This window comes from Chiloscyllium plagiosum, unplaced genomic scaffold (genome assembly GCF_037043375.1).
Source record: "Chiloscyllium plagiosum isolate Xiang-an unplaced genomic scaffold, Cpla_swu_hap1 HiC_scaffold_4, whole genome shotgun sequence".
NCBI classification, from domain to species: domain Eukaryota; kingdom Metazoa; phylum Chordata; class Chondrichthyes; order Orectolobiformes; family Hemiscylliidae; genus Chiloscyllium; species Chiloscyllium plagiosum.
In genome coordinates, this window is record NW_028270142.1 from 28,572,663 (window position 1) to 28,594,100 (window position 21,438).

Genomic DNA, 21,438 nt, shown 5'->3' on the forward strand with positions numbered 1-21,438 from the left:
CCTATTTAATTGCACCCAGAATCATGTTACCTGCCAAATTCCATGCAAGAAAGGCCACATACATTTTCCTAAAAGTGATGTTAATAGCTCATAAATACTTAATCAAAGATTCTTATCACAAACATATGGCATATTCAGGATTGGGCCAATTTAATTCCAGCAAGAAAGTATGACATAATGTCTCAGTTTAATGGCCTTTCATCAGGTCTAGGAAATGTTACCGAAATTGTAGGCTTGGATGAAAGAGGGGAGGTTCAGACAGTGAGAAAAATGAACAAAACGGAAGGCCTGCAATCAAATACAATGCAGAAGATATGACAAAAAAAAAATCAGAAAGAGAAGCCAAGATTTATGTGGGAAAATGGTGAATAATAGAATCATGAACATCCGCTGTCCAAGAGTAAAACAGCTTGAGGGAAAATTAGAAAACCCCCATTAAAAGAGGAGATAAGAGTACAGAACTGAGGAGAGGTTATTAAAATCTCCAGCATGGATGCAAATAGGACAGAGTATCTGAAAAATGTTAACAATCAAACTTCAAGTACATTGGAGAAATGACTGACAATGAGAAGAGGGATGGTTAAAACAGGACTGAAGGTGTTATATCTGAATGCACGCAGTATAAGGAATAAGGTAAATGAGCTTGTGGAGCAGATCAAAATTGGCAGGTAAGATGTGGTGGGCATCACCGAGACGTGGCTGCAAGGGGATCAGGATTGGGAGTAGAATATTCGAAAAGATAAGCAATTGGGCAGAGGGGTTGGAGTTGCCCTATTAGTAAAAAATGAAATTGAATCAATAATAAGCAACAAAGTAGGGTCAGATGGTGTAGAATCTGTGTGGGTAGAATTGAGAAACCACAAAGGTAAAAAAAACATATTTGGAGTCATATATAGGCCGCCCCTCATCAGGAGCTGGGGCAGGAGGTAGAAAAGGTGTGTAGGAAAAGCAAAGTTACAGTGAACATGGGGGATTTCAATACGTAGGTGGATTGAGGAAATCAGGTTCGTAGTAGTTTGCAAGAAAAGAAATTTGTGGAATGTCTACAAGTTGGCTTTTTGGAACAGCTTGTGATGGAGCCATTAGGGAACAGGCAATACTGGATTTAGTGTTGTGTAATGAGGCAGACTTGATAAGGGAGCTTTAGTTGAAGGAACCCTTTGGAAGCAGTGATCATAACGTGATTGAATTTACTCTGCAGTCTGATAGAGAGAAGATAGAAGCAGAGGTAACGGTATTTAAGCTGAATGAAGGCATGAGGGAGGAACTGGGTAGAACTGTCTGAGAGAGAAGCCTTGCATAAAGACAGTGGCACAGCAATGGCAGGAGTTTCTGGGAGTAATTGAGGAGACACAGCAGTGATTCATCCTGAGGAGAAAGAAGTATGATACAGGGAGGATGAGGCAACCATGGTTGACCAGGGAAGTCAGGTATAGCATAAAAGCAAACGAGAAAACATATAAAGTTGTGAAACCAGAGGATTGGGAAGCTTACAAAGATCAACAGAGAGCAACCAAAAATAAGAAATAAAGAGGGAGCAGATAAAATATGAGCATTAGCTAGTAGTAATATAAAGGAAGGCTGTAAGAATTTCTTTAGATATATAAAGGACAAAAGAGAGGCAAAAGTGAACATTGGGCCACTGGAAAATGATGCAAGAGAGATAGTAGTGGGGAGCAAAGAAATATCTGAGGAACTGAATCATTACTTCGCATCAGTCTTCACAGTGAAATTAATGAGTAATTTCTCCAAAGTTTAGAAGGTTGAGGGGACAGAGCTCAGTATGGTGGTCTTCACTAAGGAGAAGATGCTAGAAAAACTGAATGGCCTGAAGTTGGGTAAATAACCTGGGCCAGATGGTCTATACCCCAGGGGTCTAAGGGAGATAGTTCAAGAGATAGTTGAGGTGTTAGTGGTAATCTTTCAGTAATCAGAATTGGGGAGAGTCCCAGTGGACTGGAAAATTGCTAACATGATACCTCTGTTTGAAAAGGGAATAAGGCAGAAGATGGAAAATTACAGACAGATTAGTGTAAGATCCTGGAATCCATTGTGAAGGATGGGATTTCTGAATACTGGGAAGTGTATGGTAAAATTGGGCAGAGTCAGCATGGTTTCATCAAGGGTACATCATTCCTGACAGATTGGCTGGATTTCTTTGAGGACATAATGAGCAGATTAAACCAAAGAGAATCAATGGATGTTATCTACCTGGACTTTAAGAAGGCATTTGACAAGGTGCAACACAGGAGGTTACTGAGTAAGAAAAGGGCTCATTGTGTTAGAGACAAGGTGCTAGAATGGATAGAAGCTTGGTTGTCTGGCAGAAAGCAGAGAGTGGGAATGAAAGGGTCTTTATCAGGGTGGCAGCTGGTAACTTTATGGAGTTTAGAAGGATGAGGGGGGATCTAATTGAAACTTACAGAATACTGAATGGCCTGGACAGAGTGGATGTTGGGAAGACGTTTCCATTGGTAAGAGAGACTAGGACCCGAGGGTACAGCCTTAGAGTAAAGGGAAGACCTTTAAAAACTGAGATAAGGAGAAACATCTTCAGCCAGAGAGTGGGGAATCAATGGAATTCATTGCCACAAAAGGCTGCAGAGGCGAGGTCATTGAGCATACTTAAGATGGAGATAGATAGGTTCTTGATTGTAAAGGGGACCAATGGCGATTGGGAGAAAGCGAGAGAATGCGGTTGAGAAACTTATCAGCCGTGATTGAATGGCAGAGCAGGCTTGATGGGCTGAATGGCCTAATTTCTGCCCCTATGTCTTAAGGTCTTACTGTCTTAAAGTGCATTGATTGTAATGAAATCAGCCAGGTGGACCTCAAAGAATATGAAGTCCCTAACTGGGGCTGTTAACTTGGTCTAATTAGGGAGCCCTGGCTGACAGATATAAACAGGAGTGTCTGAGATTCTGTTCACTCTAAGAGTCAGCTCTGAGGAAGCCAGACCAGTGTCAAACACTTTGCCTGTGTAAATAATGGGTGAATTGTTGACACTCTCTGTAGAGTTATTTCACAAAGAAAAACAAGAAGGATAAAAACAAAGTGAGCAAAAAGAAAAGAAACATAATGAGGGAACAGATTATAGTCTGATATTGGTGAACCTGTTCAAGAAGGGGGGTAGAGACAATCTGGTTATTATAGACCAGCAAGTCTTATTTCGGTTGTGGGTAAAGTGTTCGAAAGGGTTAAAGAGATAGGATTTATAATCATCTAGAAAGGAATCTGTTGATTAGGGATAGTTAACACAGTTTTGTGAAGGGTATGTCGTGCCTCACAAACCTTATTGAATTCTTTGAGAAGGTGACCAAACAGGTGGATGAGGGTAAAGCCGTTGATGTGGTGTATATGGATTTCAGTAAGGCATTTCATAAGGCTATTGCACAAAATATGGAGGCATGGGATTAAGGGTGATTTAGCAGTTTGAATCAGAAATTAATTAGCTGAAAGAAGTTAGAGGGTGGTGGTTGATGGGAACTATTCATCCTGGAGTTCAGTTACTAGTGGTGTACCACAGAATCGATTGTGGGGCCACTGCTGATTATCATTTTTATAAATGACCTGAATGAGGGCATAGAAGAATCAGTTAGTAAAGTTGTGGATGACACTAAAGTCAGTAGAGTTGTGAATAGTGACAAAGGATGTTGTAGGTTACAGAGGGACATAGATAAGCTGCAGAGCTGGGCTGAGAGGTGGCAAATGGAGTTTAATGTGGAAAAATGTAAGGTGATTCACTTTGGAAGGAGTAACAGGAATGCAGAGTACTGGGCTGATGGTAAGATTCTTGATAGTGTAGATGAGCAGAGAGATCTCAGTGTCCAGGTACATAGATCCTTGAAAGTTGCCACCCAGGTTGATAGGATTGTTAAGAAGGCATACAGTGGGTTAGCTTTTATTGGTAGGGGGACTGAGTTTTGAAACCATGAGGTCATGCTGCAGCTGTACAAAACTCTGGTGCGGCCGCACTTGGAGTATTGTGTACAGTTCTGTTCACTGCATTATAGGAAGGATGTGGAAGCGTTGGAAAGGGTTCAGAGGAGATTTACAAGGATGTTGCCTGGTATGGAGGGAAGGTCTTATGAGGAAAGGCTGAGGGATTTGAGGCTGTCTTTGCTAGAGAGAAGAAGGTTGAGAGGTGACATAATAGAGACTTATAAGATAATCAGAGAGGTAGATAGTGTGGATAGTGAATGCCTTTTTCCTTGGATAGTGATGGCTAGCACTAGGGGATATAACTTTAAATTGAGAGGCGATAGATATAGGACAGGTGTCAGAGGCAGTTTCTTTACTCAGAGAGTAGTAGGGACATGGAACGTGCTGCCTGCAATAGTAGTAGACTCGCCAACATTAAGGGCATTTAAATGGTCATTGGATAGGCCTATGGACGAGAATGGAATGGTGTAGGTTAGATGGGCTTCAGACTGGTTTTACAGATCGGCGCAACACCAAGGGCCAAAGGGCCTGTACTGCGCTGTAATGTTCTATGTTCTATGATCTAACTCACTGTTGACTCTGGAGGATGGTAAAATTCCTAACCGAAAGATGAGATGCTGTTTAATGGACAGAAATGTCAGATTGGGAGCAAAGTGGAGAATTATAATACAGGGGATCAAAAGCCTGGGGCTACAGTTGTGGATTAAAGTAAGTGGTTGTTCTAAGCAGTCACTCAATCTCCATTTTCCCTTCTCAATGTAAAGGAAACTGCAGTATGATCAGTGAATACATTATTTTAAACTGAATGAAGTATCAGTGTATTGGGTAACAGAATGTAACTTCAGCACTTCTGCTAATCTATCTGTGTCTGATATCTCCAAGTTGCGATGCAAATGCAAATGTTATGAAGATGTTTCACTGTTTATTTAATGTTTAATGTTTTGAAGGATTCTGGAAAAAAGAATTTACTTTGAGTCTTGTGGACATACCTGGAGTGGTTTCTTTCATTCTTGAAAATTCACTATGAACATTGGAGCATTTATTTAACGTGGCTTCCTATAAATCACATGGTTGGTGATAACTGCTTGCTTTGCTGTTGACCCCACTGGGGCTGTTTTTGAACAGTGATGAGCTTGGGGAGATGTTTGTTTTATCTGGCCAAATCAGAAACAGAAAGAGCAACAGACTATATACTTCACTTTGTCCTTTTACCTTCCAGAATAACACAGTGGGCAAAGTGTTCTTTTGTCAGAAGCCTCTGAATCTCTCTGCAAAGAAATTTGTCCTTTTCTCTCTTTTCCTGAAGAGAGTGTGTGTGTATGCTTGTGTGTGTGTAGTGGGATATTTACAAGGATAAGAATTTATACATCTATACAACTGATTGTGTAAATAAACAATTTCTGCATCTTAAGGAACAAGATCTGTTTTGATAATAAACCTTAAAATGTGTTTATTAAGAAACCTCTTTGACAGATATTTTTGTTTCAATCTCAGTCAGCTTGGTAACTGGAATAAGTATGTTCATTTGATAACAAACACAGAGAAAGCAGGAGAAACTCAGCCTTTGTGGAGAGGGAAACAGGGTTAACATTTTGAGTCCAGTGAGACTCTTCTTCAGAAGTTCCAGTATTTCCAATATGTGGGGTATTTTGTTTCTCATTCTATTTTATTGCAGCCTGTAATGTTGATGCACTCCTCCAGCCTCAGTCATGACACGAGCAATTCGTCATTAACCTGACCTCCGCAAAACCACTTGAATATCTATGTGACATGACTGTCCTATATCCTTCATTCAACCACTGCTCCATGCAATTAACGAGTGCAGTCTCCCTTTAAGTACAAAATGCTTCTGGTTAATGTGTACTTTTGGATTTTTTTTAACAGGAAATTGCCTTTGAGATTAGATAACATAAAATAAAATTTCAGCATGGAGAAATGAGCCATTAAAATATACAATATGAATTTATAAACATCTTTTGAAAACTGGTTCATACTTCAATTAGACTTCACACAGAAGTTGAAATCATTTAGTTCCTTCAATAAAAGAATTTGTTTTTGTTAAAGTGTAATAGCTTTTCTACAATCAGTTCCTTGTCACCCTATCTTATTCTGTTTCAAATAAACCGGAGCTGTCGTAAAAGATCCATTGATGTAAGGTCCAATTTTTAAAATCCACACAAAACAAATAGAGCAGCTGGATTATGTTTACATGTTCCCATAAAAATTAGATTAGATTGTAGATTAGATTGTATTACAGTGTGGAAACAGGCCCTTCGGCCCAACAAGTCCACACTGACCCGCCGAAGCGTAACCCACCCAGACCCCTACATTTACCCCTTCACCTAACACTACGGGCAATTTAGCATGGCCAACTCATCTGACCTGCACATCTTTGGACTGTGGGAGGAAACCGGAGCACCTGGAGGAAACCCACGCAGACACGGGGAGAACGTGCAAACTCCACACAGTCAGTCGCCTGAGGCGGGAATTGAACCCGGGTCTCTGGCGCTGTGAGGCAGCAGTGCTAACCACTGTGCCACCGTGCCACCCAAAAATGATGCAAATGAATCTCTGTGAAACATAATATTAATTGCAGGGTTATGCCATAGCATTGTGTATGTCAGATCCACACAAAGGTTAGAAAGTAAATTTCACTCAGAGTGGGAAAAGGACAGGTTGGGAGTGGTCTTAAAATTGTTAGGCAAAAGTCAAAATCAAATAGAGTTCTGCTGTCAAGGGGTTACTGGAAGTTCATTCCTAAATTCTTGTCAAACTGTATTCAAAGACTAACCCTCAATTTACCTGGTAGTGAGTAAGATAGAGTCAAAAAGAGTGGTGCTGGAAAGCACAGCAGGTCAGGCAGCATCTGAGGAACAGGAGATTTGACATTTCAGACGTAAGCCCTTCATCAGGAATGTAAGATATGTCAGAATGAGATCAGAGATGGAGAGAACTAGAAGTATCCAGTAGCATCTTTACGAGGGTGGATGTGTAAATAACAGGTGAGAACAGAATTGTGCTTATCCAGAATGATCCATGTGGTTGCTTAGAATCACTCCCCAGAGTGTGGAAACAGGCCCTTTGGCCCAACAAGTCCACACCGACCCTCCAAAAAGTTACCCACTTAGAACCATTACCCTAACTAATGCACTTAACTTACACATCTCTGAACAATATGGGCAATTTAGCATGGCCAATTCACCTAACCTGCATATCTTCAGACTGTGGGAGGAAACCAGAGCACACCTACACAGTCAGAGGGAGAATGTGCAAACTCCACACAGTCACGCGAGGCTGGAATCAAACCCAGGTCCCTGGTGCTCTGAGTCAACAGTGTTATCCACTGAGCCACTGGTAATTTTCAGTAATTTTCCTTGGAGGCTACTGAAGAACCCGAAGAGAGACATTTGACTAATTGCTGGATCAATTTCTTCAACAGGAGCTAGATCTAAAAAAGAAGGGGTCTTTTGCTCCCAGAGAAGGCGAGCCGTGAGGTTGGAAGGCTATTAATTAAGTGAGGTAGTGATGTTGACTCCATCTCCTGGATGGGAATGCGCATAGTTGACTTTCCTGACCTGGCAACAACTGAGGTCCTGTTAAGTGACCAAATCAGAAACAGAAAGGGCCTCAAGCCTTCTCCTGCTGTGATTCACCGAAGTGCAAGCAGGTCTTGTTCCATACAACATTCCTGAGCAGGCAGCTTGTCACACCTGTGGGAAGGTCCCTTGATAAAAAGACACTCAGTGTCTGATTGAGCGACTGGACGTGGAGCAGGTATGTACCCACTGAAAGCCACCCAATTCTCCCTTGCCCACCTCTCCCTGTATATCTAACCCAAGAAAGCCCACTTTTGTCCCTACAGCAAATAGTCCAGAGTTCTCTGTGCTTCTGGAACTCTGAGGGTGTGATTCCAGCAGCTATCATGGCCTCCTTTGTGGCATTGCAGAGTTCCAGAGCAGATGCTATTTGATTGGCGGCAGCTCTGGCTGGTTGAGACATATACCCCCGGTCTTGATTCCAGGAATAGGTTGTTTGGCAGTCTCGCCATTGCCTGATCGGCAGATAATCTGGCAGGCTTTCTCAAAAGAGGTTGCACAGGTCTCATGTCAACTCTTCAGCAAGCTGACGAGAAGCCCTTTCTCCAACTGGGCTTTTCCATCCAAGCAGGTGTCCAACACATGCTCACATGGAGGTGAGCCACTCTGCTGCTGAACTGGTGTGGCTTGCACTCACTATGTGCTGTACAAATTGACATAGCGTATACCAATTAATGACTTAGATGCTTAAAATGGAATAATGTTCCATTTCCAGCATTAAGGCACATTCTGTTCACTCAAGCTTTCCACCTTCCTGTCACACTTCATCAGACTAAAGATCACTTTACTGCCCTTTTAAATTCTTTTGGCATTTAGTTATTGCTATTCTTCTGCTTAAATTATAATCCATTCCCTCACCACTGAACCACATCCAATGTTGCAGGAAAGTTAGCCGCAATCTTCCCTGTGTTTGGCATTTATCATTAGGGAAAAACTAACATTGTGTAACATTATGAATGAAATAAGCAAAAAGCAGGAGCCATTGGATTAGTAGCATGGAATAAAAATAACAGAACAAACTGCTTGATAAAATCTCATCAAATACAGAGCATTAGATAAAGGAAAATGACACCAGGTAACTCAAAGAAAGAAGATACAACATGATGGTATGTTATCAACTGGGGACTTGCTTTGTTTCATTTAAAACATATTGGGTTCTACTGGATCAATTTTGCAAGATTTTAATCTCAATGCAGACTCACTCCTGATGGAGAGAAACTGATGACAAAATCAACCAAGTAGTTCATCTCACCCAATTGACAGGATTTCAAATTCTCCTATTGTTCTCTGTGAAACAGGAACACTCGATATAAGACCCTGATGACAATCCTAAGGTATAGATGTAGGGCAGTCAGTAGTGAAGTTAGTAACATCTGACTTGGCTAGGAAGGTGGTAACATTGGAAAAGAAACAATTTTTGCAACTGTGGAGCAGACAGAGCCCAGGGTGCTCCTGACTCTCATTGTTCCTATAAAGCAGTCCGGCTCCTCAAGACGCCGTGAAAATTATTTTAAAGCTTAGTTTAAGCCTATGTCCTGCTTTTTCACCTGCTTTCACTAAACGGGGTGCATAGAATAGAATTTGACTGTTTAAAGACCAGTAAAATTTTACCATAAATATGCAGTGCATCATCAAGGTCCAGCTTACCAAAATCCCACAGGCCCCCATGTGTTCAGACAAGAACCCTCAGTCACAGGTTATGAAGACACTGAAGGGAATACGGTGGTGGGTAATAAATGAATTAACGAATCCACTGCTATAATGTTGACTCTGATCCCACAAAGATAGGTATAAGCCCTGGATATTTAATCTCAGTGAATAATTTAATAGATTTGAATTGAGTAAGTTAACAAGTTATAACTGACTAAAACCTGCATAAATAGAAAGGGATTGTATAGTTGACTCATGACCAGGAGCAGAAGAGCTAAATTCAATAGCACCTTAAAATGAGTATGGGAACACGATGCCCAATTAATCTGTTGCAGGAGCAATGCTAACTTCATTGTGCCTGCTAATTCAAATGATGACAATAGGAAACCAGTGCTAACTGCTACTGAATGGCTCAACATCTCAGTGGGATCAACGTTATGGGAGGATAGGCATTAATTAATGCTAATCTGCACTACTTAAAGCCAACCTGCAGATATTTTGGGAATGTACACTGTGGCAGGAGCAGGTTCGGGAAACATTCTACATTCATTTTATTTTCCTGGGATAATGTGGAAGTTTGGGCGGAACGGTGGCACAGTGTTTAGCACTGCTGCCTCACAGCACCAGAGACCCGGGTTCAATTCCCACCTCAGGCAACTCTCTGTGTGGAGTTTGCACATTCTCCCAGTGTCTGCGTGGGTTTCCTCCGGGTGCTCCAGTTTCCTCCCACAGTCCAAAAAATGTGCAGGTTTGGTGAATTGGCCATGCTAAATTGCCAGTTGTGTTAGGTGAAGGGGTAAATGTAGGGGAATGGGTCTCGGTGGGTTGCGCTTTGGGGGGTCGGTGTGGACTTGTTGGGCTGAAGGGCCTGTTTCCACACTGTAAGTAATCTAATCTAAGTAAGAGCAGCTCCAAGCTTTTTTGAGATTAGATTAGATTACTTCAGCCCAACAAGCCCACACCGACCCCCCAAAGCGCAACTCACCCAGACCCATTCCCTACATTTCACCCCTTCACCTACCGCTACAGGCAATTTAGCATAGCTAATTCACCTTACCTGCACATTTTTGGACTGTGGGAGGAAACCGGAGCACCCGGGGGAAACCCACGCAGACACGGGACAATGTGCAAACTCCACACAGTCAGTCGCCTGAGGGGGGAATTGAACCCGGGTCTCTGGTGCTGTGAGGCAACATTGTTAACCACTGCGCCACTGTGCCGCCCACAGACAGTCGCCTGAGGCGGAATTGAACCCGGGTCTCTGGCGCTGTGAGGCAGCAGTGCTAACCATTACGCCACCGTGCCGCCACTTGTCTGGAGGTCTCGGTCACGTGTGGTTGAGTGGATGGTACACTTGCCTGCAGTTTAGAAAGTTATGAGTTCACAATACTAGAGTAGAAATTTTTGGCTTATATTTCATGCATTATTGAGGAGTGCTGCAACAGCACAGGTGGTGTCTTTGGATTAGATGTTAAACTGAGTTTTGTCTGCCCTGCCAAGTAGATGCTAACATCCCATGTCATTATGCAAAAAAGAGCGATCCATCTTTCTCTGGAACCCTCCCTAATACTAGCCTTTCAATCAACAGCACTAATGATTGATTATTATCATATTGTTGAAATAATGTCATAAAGACCAATATCCCATCACCAAGTCACCCATTATTTACATGTGCATAGTACTTGATCCAGCTTCCTTAGAGCCAGCTCCGAGAGTGAACAGAACCGTGACACTCCTGTTCATATCCAGGTCTCCCAGATTGGACCAGGTTAACAGCCCCAATCAGAGAGCTCATGTTTTATGAGGTCCACCTTGCTGACCTTGTTCTAATCACTACAATTGCTGATTCTGAAAAGCTGCTGTGTGTCAGATTGGCTGCCACATTCCTTTCATTACTGCACTTCAAAGATACTTGGTTTCTGTAAAGAACTTCTGGGATATCATCAGGTAGTTAAAATACTATTTAAATGTAAGTCTTTCTTTCTTGATAGAGGATGTGCAAAAGAGGAGTGGTATCCTGTACCTGCAATGGCACAGGATCACTAGAAGGCAGCCAGAGCAGATCACCATTGAGGTCAATGTCAACCCCAAGAACCTGAGTGCAGTGTCACAGAACTTCAACAATTTCATTTAGAATCACAGAGTCATAGAGATGTACAGCACGGAAACAGACCCTTCGGTCCAACTCATCCATGCCCGACCAGATATCCTAACCTAATCTTAGTCCTATTTGCCAGCACTAAACCCTTGCTATTCATGTACCCATCCAGATGCCTTTTAAATGCTATATTTGTACCAGCCTCCACCACTTCCTCTGGCAGCTCATTCCATACATGCACCACCCTCTGCATGAAAATGTTGCCCCTTAGATCCCTTTTATATCTCTCCCTTCTCACCCTAAACCTATGCCTTTTAACTCTGGACTCTCCCACCCCAGGGAAAAGACCTTGTCTATTTATCCTATCCTATTGAGCAAAAATACTGCAGATTGCAGTGGGTCAGGCAGCATTCATGGAGACAGAGCAATCTAATTTTTTGAGTCTAGATGACTCTTCATTAGAGATAGTCATCTGCCTGATTGGCTGTGATTTGCAGCATTTTTTGTTCAGTCCCAATTCCAGCATCTGCAGTAATTTGCTCCAACAATGAAGTCATAAAGAGTGGCCAAGTGCCATATCCTCAGAACCGTTAGCCTCAGAGGTTGCTCATTTCGACACAGCTCTGTCACTCACTTACCAACATTCTCAATCAGTCAGTAACAAAACCTGATATTCTTATGGTCCACTACAAGCCTCATTGCCACATCTCACAAGTTGTATACAATGGCAGTTATCCAACTACAACAGCCACATCATTCAAACAGTCTGCACTCCACCCACTAACATGCTTCCCTGTTGCTTTCAGGACAAAGTATCAGACAACCAGAGGCAGCAGGAGCCTAAGACTGTGATAGGGGTAAATATGACTAAATATCCTAACTCCTGTGAACAAAATTGTATAATAGTATTCCCATTTTCAACAACACCTCCCAAACCTGCAAATTTCACCAGTTAGTGGGTTTGGAAGATGGTGTTGAGAGGGGTTTAGTGTGCTGCTACAATGCAACTTGTGGATGCTTCACACTGTTGCCAATGTGTAGTGGGGTCTTGAGTGTTTAAAGTGGTACTAATCACACAGACTGCTTTGTCCTGGATAATGTCAAATTCCTCGAATGTTGTTGGAGCCAGAAAAATGTAGACAAATTTGACCAGATCACATTCCCATGCCTCGTAGATGGTCAACAAACTTTGGGGAAACAGGAGGTGAGACCTATCCACCGCAGAGTTTGCAGCCACTGTCCCATACTTTTAGACACAAAACTGAAATGTCTGTTCTTGGTCACCGTTTGATTGTAATACTGTTGAACATTAAGTGGTGATGATACATTTCTCTCTGCAATCCAGCTTGAATGCAAAAGGAGCCCTCAGCTTCGTTTCCCTCTTGTAAACTGTCTTTATATCCACTCTCCCCTATCTCTTCCATTCTCACCTCCAACAATAAGGGTGAGCAGCTAGTAAATTTCAAAGTCATTAAGACTCAGACGATGCAATCAGCAGACTCTGTTGCTTCCCTCTCTTCCATCCAATGGACCAAATTTTCTCAAAAATTGTTCCCATCCAGCACTCAGATCTGTCTCTATTTCTTCTGTTATCTCCACTCCAATTTTCTATGAGATCACCTCAATCATGATTCTTACCTCTATTTTGTTCCACCTCACTCCCACCAAACTGCTGATAACCCAGCTACATCTTCTGGTTCCGTTGTCAGTCAATATTGATAACAGTTTTATCTGTTCAGGTGTACTATGTCTTTCCTATAAATCTGGCATCATTACCCCATAAGTGAATCACTTCAATCCCATTTCTAACTGCCACAATACCAAAATAACCCGAGTCAAAGTCACAAATTATTCAACACAGTTGCCCACACAATCCTCCTCCAACATTTCTTCACTGTTATCCAGTTGGGTAGCACTTGTTTCCATTCTTATCTATCTAATTGTAGCTTGTGCTTTTATCACTGGTACACCCAAAGGATCTAATCTAGGTCTGATCCTCCCTTTCACCTACATGACGTTCCCTCAATAAAATCATCCCAAGGTGTGGTGTTGATTTGCTGAGATACACCGATGACACCCAGCTCTACCAGATGATCAATCTCTCTTGACTCTTCCATTTCAATTATTAATTATTATCCAACATCCATTGGATGGGCAAAAATTTCCTATAATTAAGTATCAGAAAGACTAAAACTATTATTTTCAGCACCTGTTGCAAAATCTATTCCCTAATCACTGACTTAATCTCTTTCCCTGGTAACAGTTTGGGAAGAAACTAGACCCAGAGCTAGAGCTCTGACAACATGTTAATCCCTAATACTGCCTATTTCAACCATCCTAACATCATCGGACTTCAACAATTTTTCAGTTTGTTTGCTGGTGAAGCTTTCATTTATTATTTTGGAGAAAGAATTTCAGTTGGAGGGATAAAGTCCAGAGAAAACATGAGTTCAGAGCCAGAGCAGGGACTGAACACTGCTCCAGGCAGAAAGGATGTGTCTAGGCTGTGTATTTACTATCTTCCTCCCCTCTTTCTCCTGCTTCTCTTTCCTTTTCATGCACTTAAAATATTTACTGTATCATTGGTAGCTATGGCTGCCCCTTACGGTGGTACGATTACACAGTATGTAGTATGTAGATAAATCTTGACCTGTTCTGCCAAGTACTGCAGGATTCCTTTAGGAAAGGCTAGACAGTAAAAGTGATACTTTTGGTTCGTTCTATATTTTATGTAGCAGCACAGGTTTCATTGCACAAGCCTTGTGCTCAGATGATAACCTTTATTATCTAGTAATCACAAATTCAGTTTGCTAAGGTGACTCAAATGCCATGACTATTGTGGGCTGCTGCAGATTAAAGGCATCATGACATCTGCCAGAATAGTGGGCATTAGCCTGCATGTTATGCAGTCTATAGTGCCCTGAATAATGGCAAAGTTGCAACCCTTGTGAACCAATGTGTTTATCGTCTCTGCTTTTCTCTAGCAAAATAAGATGAAATATAATTGACTGTCATTGAGCAGAGAGCCATACTGCCCCACCTTATACAATGCTAATGACAAACTGCAAGTTATTGCAAATATCTCAAGCATCATCCTGGAAAGAGTCACATATGAGTTCATTGTCACAGTCACCTTCACAGATACTGACTATTTTGTCCTTACCCTGCTCTGAGACTGTGGTTTGGCTAGAGAGGAAAAGGACATGGGCGTGAATTTTGTCTCGAGGTTGGGTGTGCACAAGTCGAAGAATTACTAGCTATATAAGCCAGGCTTTTAAAAATGCCCAACTGCACTCTCCAGGTGGCAGGCGGAATAACTCAGAAACAGCTAACCCCTGAGACGGGTTGGGTGAAAGGTTAGGGCTCCAGCACTGTGGTGAAAAATTGAAATACAGGGATAAGAAGATATAAAACATTCCTCCAGCTCTCACCCTTGACATCTCTTCATTCCCACATCCTCCCCACACTCCATGTGTGCTAACCCATGCCACCTATTGTCCTATACCCATCCCCATAGCCCTTGAACTTCCTACATCTATCAAACTTTTCCCAACCTGATGACCTCCTCATATACTTCTGTCCAATCCTCATGGCATTTCAAACCCCCATGCCTATTTCTACCCAGCAGCCTTTTCCCTGCGCCTACCAACTTGCCTGTAATTCATAAATACCCATGCATGGAAAGAAAAAAAAAGTTCTATTAATTACTGTTCTAAATTGCAGACTATATTCTGTTGAGTGAAGCACTCTCATTCATATAAAAAATTCTGATATGATGTCGTTACTTACTTTCAACTCTTAACAACTCTAGCCAATTCAACACTTCGGGACAGCTCTTGACAACAACTCCTAACAGTTCTTGATAGCTTTCAACAGCTTGACATTTGCCATTTGTTGAAACTTCTTGACAACTCTTGTCAGATCAACATTTCCCGACAAATCTTGATGACAATTTTTGACAGGTCTTGACAGCTCCTAACATGTTCGATATCTCTAAGGTGTTTTATGCAAATATTCTCTGCAATCAACAAGCTTGTAAGGCACTTCACAAAAGTTTCACCATTCCTTGTGATACTGCCCCGACTCCACCATGGAACGCTGACCCCTCAACTCTCCTGTGCCATTGCTACAGCAGCTGGAAAGTAGGGAAAGACATACACATTTTATGGAGGCAACTGGCCATATAAATCTTCAACTGCTTCGACTGAATTAGGAATTTATTGCCCTTAGGGTGTGAAGTTTGAAGTGTGCAAATTGAACCTGTTAAGAGCAAACTTTGTGGATTTGCTTGAATAACCAGGTACCCCTTTGGAGAAAAAAGGCCCAAACCTTTGCAGTTTGCAGTTCCTAGTCCCAGGAATCCTGTGATGGAGGTCAGGTGCCTTTCAGAGAAGGCAAAGTGCCATTTCGAAATGTTCAATATATGCAAGCATTTGATTAAAATTAAAAGCGTAAGCTCATGACTATCAAACTCATTTGAATAGTCCACAAATCTGTCAAAAGTTACAAGTGTCAAAAGAGTCTTTCAGAAATGGCAAGACAATGTGTCAAAATCATCAAGAGTACCTGTCAAAGTAAGTTATCAAGTTGTTACAACAGCCTTTAAATCTTTGAGAAACATGTCAGGTGAGTTTAAAAGGAAAAATTGCTTAACATATCATTGCTTTAGTTGACATATACTTGATAGCTCTCATTATTATTGCTGTATTACTGATTTCATAGCCAATCATTATCACAGTGAAATGACTACAATTTGATTAACAGCTACAAGTAGTTATAGACCACTAGATATGCCATAATGAGTTTAGAGTGCATGCTATAATGGATTGTGTACTTGAATGAAATGTTTGCGTTCTATGGCATTATTAAGTTGAAGAAATGTAAATATATTAAATGGGTTTTATGAATAAGTGTTTTTTTTTCAATGTAGTAAGCCAGCTTCAGACATTTAGGACGTCAATTTGTAGAAGTTCATTTTACATAATTTCTGCATGGGTTCCTCAGTCTGTCCATGGGGAACACTAGGTCAGTTGGCATGGTAGATATGAAAGCAAAGGGTTGTGGTTTGCTTAGCATAAGTTGGCACTAATTTGGAATAGGTCTATAAAGGGTCATAGGGTGAAGCATAGATTGGTTTGGAGGGTATAAGAGTCTATGTGGAATGCGTAGATGGACATAGTTTGGCATGGGGATATAAGGAGCAACAAAGATTAGCGGGTGCATGAATGGCATGGATTGGTACAAATGGGGCATGTGGAGTGTATTGAAGGGCTGTAGTAGAGCTGAAGCGCTGTTCTATGTTTTATTAAATTTTAATACATTGCCAGTGTGCTGGGGCAAGTCTTCTATACAGCTCACCTGCACAACTTGTGGCTTCTGTTCTCATTTCAGGATCAATAAGCCCACCTTGCAGAGGGCTGGGCCACCCAGAATGAAATACAGACCCTCTGGCTCACTTTTCCTGAGCCAAGTCCCAAACCTACACTCCTAACCCAGGAGTGAAAATAAGGATTAACATTATGAAAGTTAAGGCAAGGTCGATGTCAGAAGGTATTGCCACTCATTGGGAACACCAGAACAAGGGACAGGATATAAAAACTAAGCACCATTCAATCCAATGAGGAATTCAGTAAAAACCTCTTTACCCAGAGAGTGGAAATTAGCAACACAAGGAATAGTTGAGGTGATTAGCATTGTCAGATTTAAAGAAGGCTATGTAAACATATAAGACAAAAGGATGAAGGGCCTGTGAAATTCAAAACGAAATCACAGTACACATGAAGAGGCTCAGTAAAACTACATTGTTGGAAAAATGCGCAGAGTCTGAAGTTACGAGTTAGTGTTCAGATCACAGACATGCACAATGTCCAGGAGAAATTTTAAACACTGTTCTTCGGTTTATATTTACCCTACTTTGAAATAGTCTAGAATGCAAATGAAGGATAACTATTTTCACTGGGCAGCCTCAGGAAGCCCTGGATCCCTCTTGTGGTCATTTGTTTTCAAATCAATCACCTAACCTTGATATGAACTTCCCAGTACAAAGGAGAGTACCATCGACAATAAATACAGTACATTAGCTTGTAATAAATATAAATAAATTATTGTTAAAAATTAGACCAGTATTTGATATTCTAGCTAAAGGTTTAGGAGGAGATGGATTGTCAGATGTTACACATGGAAGTGTCAGAACAAAGGTACAGAAAATAGGATAGATGGCAATGGAAACAAATGTATTTTGAGGAAAGACATTCTGGCTATTGAGGGAGTGCAGCGTAGGTTCACGAGGTCAATTCCTGGAATGGCAGGATTACCTTACACTGAAAGACTGAAGCGACTGGGCTTGTATACCCTTGAGTTTAGAAGACTGAGAGGGGATCTGATTGAGACATATAAGATTATGAAAGGATTGGACACTCTGGCAGTAGGAAACATGTTTCCGCTGATGGGTGAGTGCCGAACCAGAGGACACAGCTTAAAAATACAGAGTAGACCATTTAGGACAGAGATGAGGAGAAACTTCTTCACCCAGAATGTGGTGGCTGTGTGGAATGCTCTGCCACAGAGGACAGTGGAGGCCCAGTCTCTGGATTCATTTAAGAAAGAGTTGGATAGAGCTCTCAAAGATAGTGGAATCAAGGGTTATGGAGATAAGGCAGGAAGAGGATACTGATTAGGAATGATCAGCCATGATCATATTGAATGGCGGTGCAGGCTCGAAGGGCTGAATGGCCTACTCCTGCACCTATTGTCTATTATCTATTGTCTATTTTGTAAGGATGAGCTCCTTTGAAAATCAGAAAGCAAAATGAAGAAGAGATAAGCTCGATGGTGAAATTATATTGCAGATGGAAATACTAGTGGACGATCTGGTGAATGTGGAGCCTATTAGGATCTAAATTAAAGATAAGGAGGCCTCTGTCAATACCATGCAAGGAGAATAAATGATACAGTTACAAGGAATTTGACTGGAGCTGTCAAAGATCCTGCTAATGACTATTAAGGGGTTAATCGCTATATTAATGAATGAATAACTTGTAAAATGTAGTAGTCATTTACTTTTTGTTAGTCAGTTCACTAGATACAATCCACCACTTGATGTTTTGATAATGCTTTTGAAACTTTCATTCTGCCAATGAGAAAGTGCATAAAGGTTTGGCAAAACTTAGATAAAATTCATAGTTTCTGGTCAGACATAGCAATGTCAAAGATAGATTAGAACTGGAAAAAGTCAAGGATGAGGGGAGACCATCTAATCTCTTAAACCTCAGCCATCCAATAATCAGATATATTAGCATTCAACTGCATCCTGAATTCCCTTACCTTCTTAATGTTTTTGACTCTACATTATCTAATAGACTGGTACATTTTGACTAGCATTTGAGTAAAGACATTTTTAACAATGTCTTTTAAACTTACTTTCTTTGCAAAGTAAGCATGTGACAACAGACTTAATTTGTCAGTTAGAGCTTTTGTCTTGCTTTACAGTTTACAACATAGTCATAATTTTAACTACTGACTTTCTAAAATGACAATTGCACATTAAGTATTACTAATAAACTATAATACAAGTGACAGGAATACATATTCGTTTTGCCACAGGATCCTAATGAAAGAAATGATGATAAACAGAAATAATCTACACAGTACTTACAACGTAGGTGCAGAGAGAAATCAGAATCATTTCTGTGAATTAAGTGAATAAGCAGAATAAGCATTCTCTGTGAAGAATGAACTTTCCCAGTAACTTCTCCCTTTATATAGTTCTGCATCCTGAAGCCAAGCCAATTCATAGAATAAAAGAAAACATCAGAGGCCATCAGTTATTGTTAGATTTACCACTCTTTTTTGTTTATAGTTTTGAGGTTTTTTTTAACTTAACAAACAGTGATTTAGTATTCTAGTCAACTCAAATTAATGTCAGGAAACTAATGTCAGAATTTTGGGATAGAAGACATGGGGTTTGAATCCTGAACTTAAATACTAAGTACAGTTTAAGCAAAAATTAAGTTTAAGTAACTTAAATTTTTAAATATTAAAATGTAACAAAAACCATAAGACAGTAATAAGAAAAGGAATAGTCCTTTCAACTCTTTGAGCCTGCCCTGCCATTGAATAGGATCATGGCTTATCAGAAAATCCTCATGCCTGCTATCCTGCCTTTTACCTGTAACCCTTGATTCTCCTTATGATCAAGAATCAGCCTTAAATATACACAATTCCTTTATTGTTCAATTTTTTTTCTCGGAATCACAGTTATGATTGAGTTTTATGCCTCATGAATAATACATAAATTTCAATCTGTTTAAATGCAAGAAAGCATTAAATCATATTTGCTATGTCAGCAGAATGTCCTAATCAGTAGTAGTTTTTTTAGATTAGATTACTTACAGTGTGGAAACAGGCCCTTCGGCCCAACAAGTCCACACCGCCCCGCCGAAGCGCAACCCACCCATACCCCTACATTTACCCCTTACCTAACACTACGGGCAATTTAGCATGGCCAATTCACCTGACCTGCACATCTTTATGACTGTGGGAGGAAACCGGAGCACCCGGAAGAAACCCACGCAGACACGGGGAGAATGTGCAAACTCCACACAGTCAGTCGCCTGAGGCGGGAATTGAACCCGGGTCTCTGGCGCTGTGAGGCAGCAGCGCTAACCACTGTGCCACCGTGCCGCCCACCTATGGAGGTGAAGCCATTTTGATCATTGAGCGGTTCTCGAATTCACAAGTCAGACGCCTACCAGAAATTGATGGGGTGAGTGTGGGGTATCAATTAAAAATAAATTGGTAATGGTCTTTAAACACAGGTTATTTCAACCTAATTGACACTGCTATCAATCCTCCTCAGCATGCTATCAATTAAAAGGGAACCATTCACAACCCGTTTAAAAGGATCCTAAACAGCTATCAATGAAAAGACTGCAAATGTTGGAAGACAGGGAAATAACATTTGCACTACGTAAATCACAAGCAATGACCCTCTTCAACAAGAGAGAATCCAACCATCTCCCCTTAACATTCAATAGCATTACCATCACTGAATTCTCCACATTCAATATTGTGGGCTTACCATTAACCAGCTTTATAAACACTGGTGTTACACAAGCAGATCAGAGTTTGCCAGTTCTGCAGCAAGTAACTCACCTCCTAGCAGCAAATGCCTTTTTACCATCTACAGGGCATGATTCAGGAACACAATGGAATGCTCCCACTTACCTGGATAAGTGCAGCTCCAATAATGCACAACAAACTTGGCACCATCCACAAGAAAGCAGCTTGCTTAACTGGCATGGCATCCACAACCTTCAGTATTTACTCCCTGCATAATCACTACCAATAGTAGCAATTCGTATCATCCACAAGTTCCCTTGATTAGCGCCTCATGTACCTTGAAGAAGATTATCTCAGAGAAAAACGCGACATGATCAAATGGGCCAATGGACAATGTAGTGGCAGGTTGAGTTTAATTTAGATAAATATGAGGTGTCCTATTTTGGTAAGGCAAACCAGTGCAGGATGCACACGTTCAACGATAGTGTCCTGGGAACACTTCTGGGTGTAGGTGCATAGTTTCTTAAAAGTGGAGGCACAGGTAGACAGGGTGGTGAAGAAGGCATTTGACACATTTCATTAGTCAGAACGTTGAGTAAAAGAATTGCGATGTCATGTTGCGGCTCTACAGGACGTTGGTTAGGTCACTTCTAGAATACTGTGATCAATTCTGGTCACCCTTTCATAAGAAGGATGCCATGAAACTTGAGAGAGTGCAGAAAAGATTTACAAGGATGTTGCCAAACTGGAAGTTTTGAGTTATAGGGAGATGCTGAATAGGCCGGGCCATTTTCCCCTGGAGCGTCAGAAGTTCAGGGTGACCGTATAGAGGTTTAAAAAATCATGAGGGGCATAGATAGGGTGAATAGCCAAGGTCTTTACCCGAGGGTGGGGGAATCGAAAACTAGAGGGCATAATATTAAGGTGAGAGGGGAAAGATTTAAAAGGGATGTAAGGGGTAATTTTTTCACTCAGAGGGTGGTGCGTGTATGGAAATAGTTGTCAGAGGAAGTGGTGAAGGCTGGTACAATTATAACAGTTAAAAGGCATCTGGATGGGTATATGAATAGGAAGAGTTTGGATGGATATGGG

At 41.2% G+C, this 21,438-nt stretch overlaps 1 protein-coding gene across 1 annotated transcript in view; it reads right to left on the reverse strand.

Moving 5' to 3' along the window:
- LOC122549335 (tumor necrosis factor receptor superfamily member 11B-like) overlaps positions 1-19,045 on the reverse strand; it is a 42,241-nt gene extending 23,196 nt beyond the window's left edge. Inside the window, exon 1 of the mRNA XM_043688982.2 lies at positions 18,941-19,045. Coding sequence (XP_043544917.1) covers positions 18,941-18,970 — 30 coding nt within the window. The 5' untranslated portion in view covers positions 18,971-19,045. The remainder of the gene's footprint in view (positions 1-18,940) is intronic.
- Positions 19,046-21,438: the final 2,393 nt, after the last annotated feature.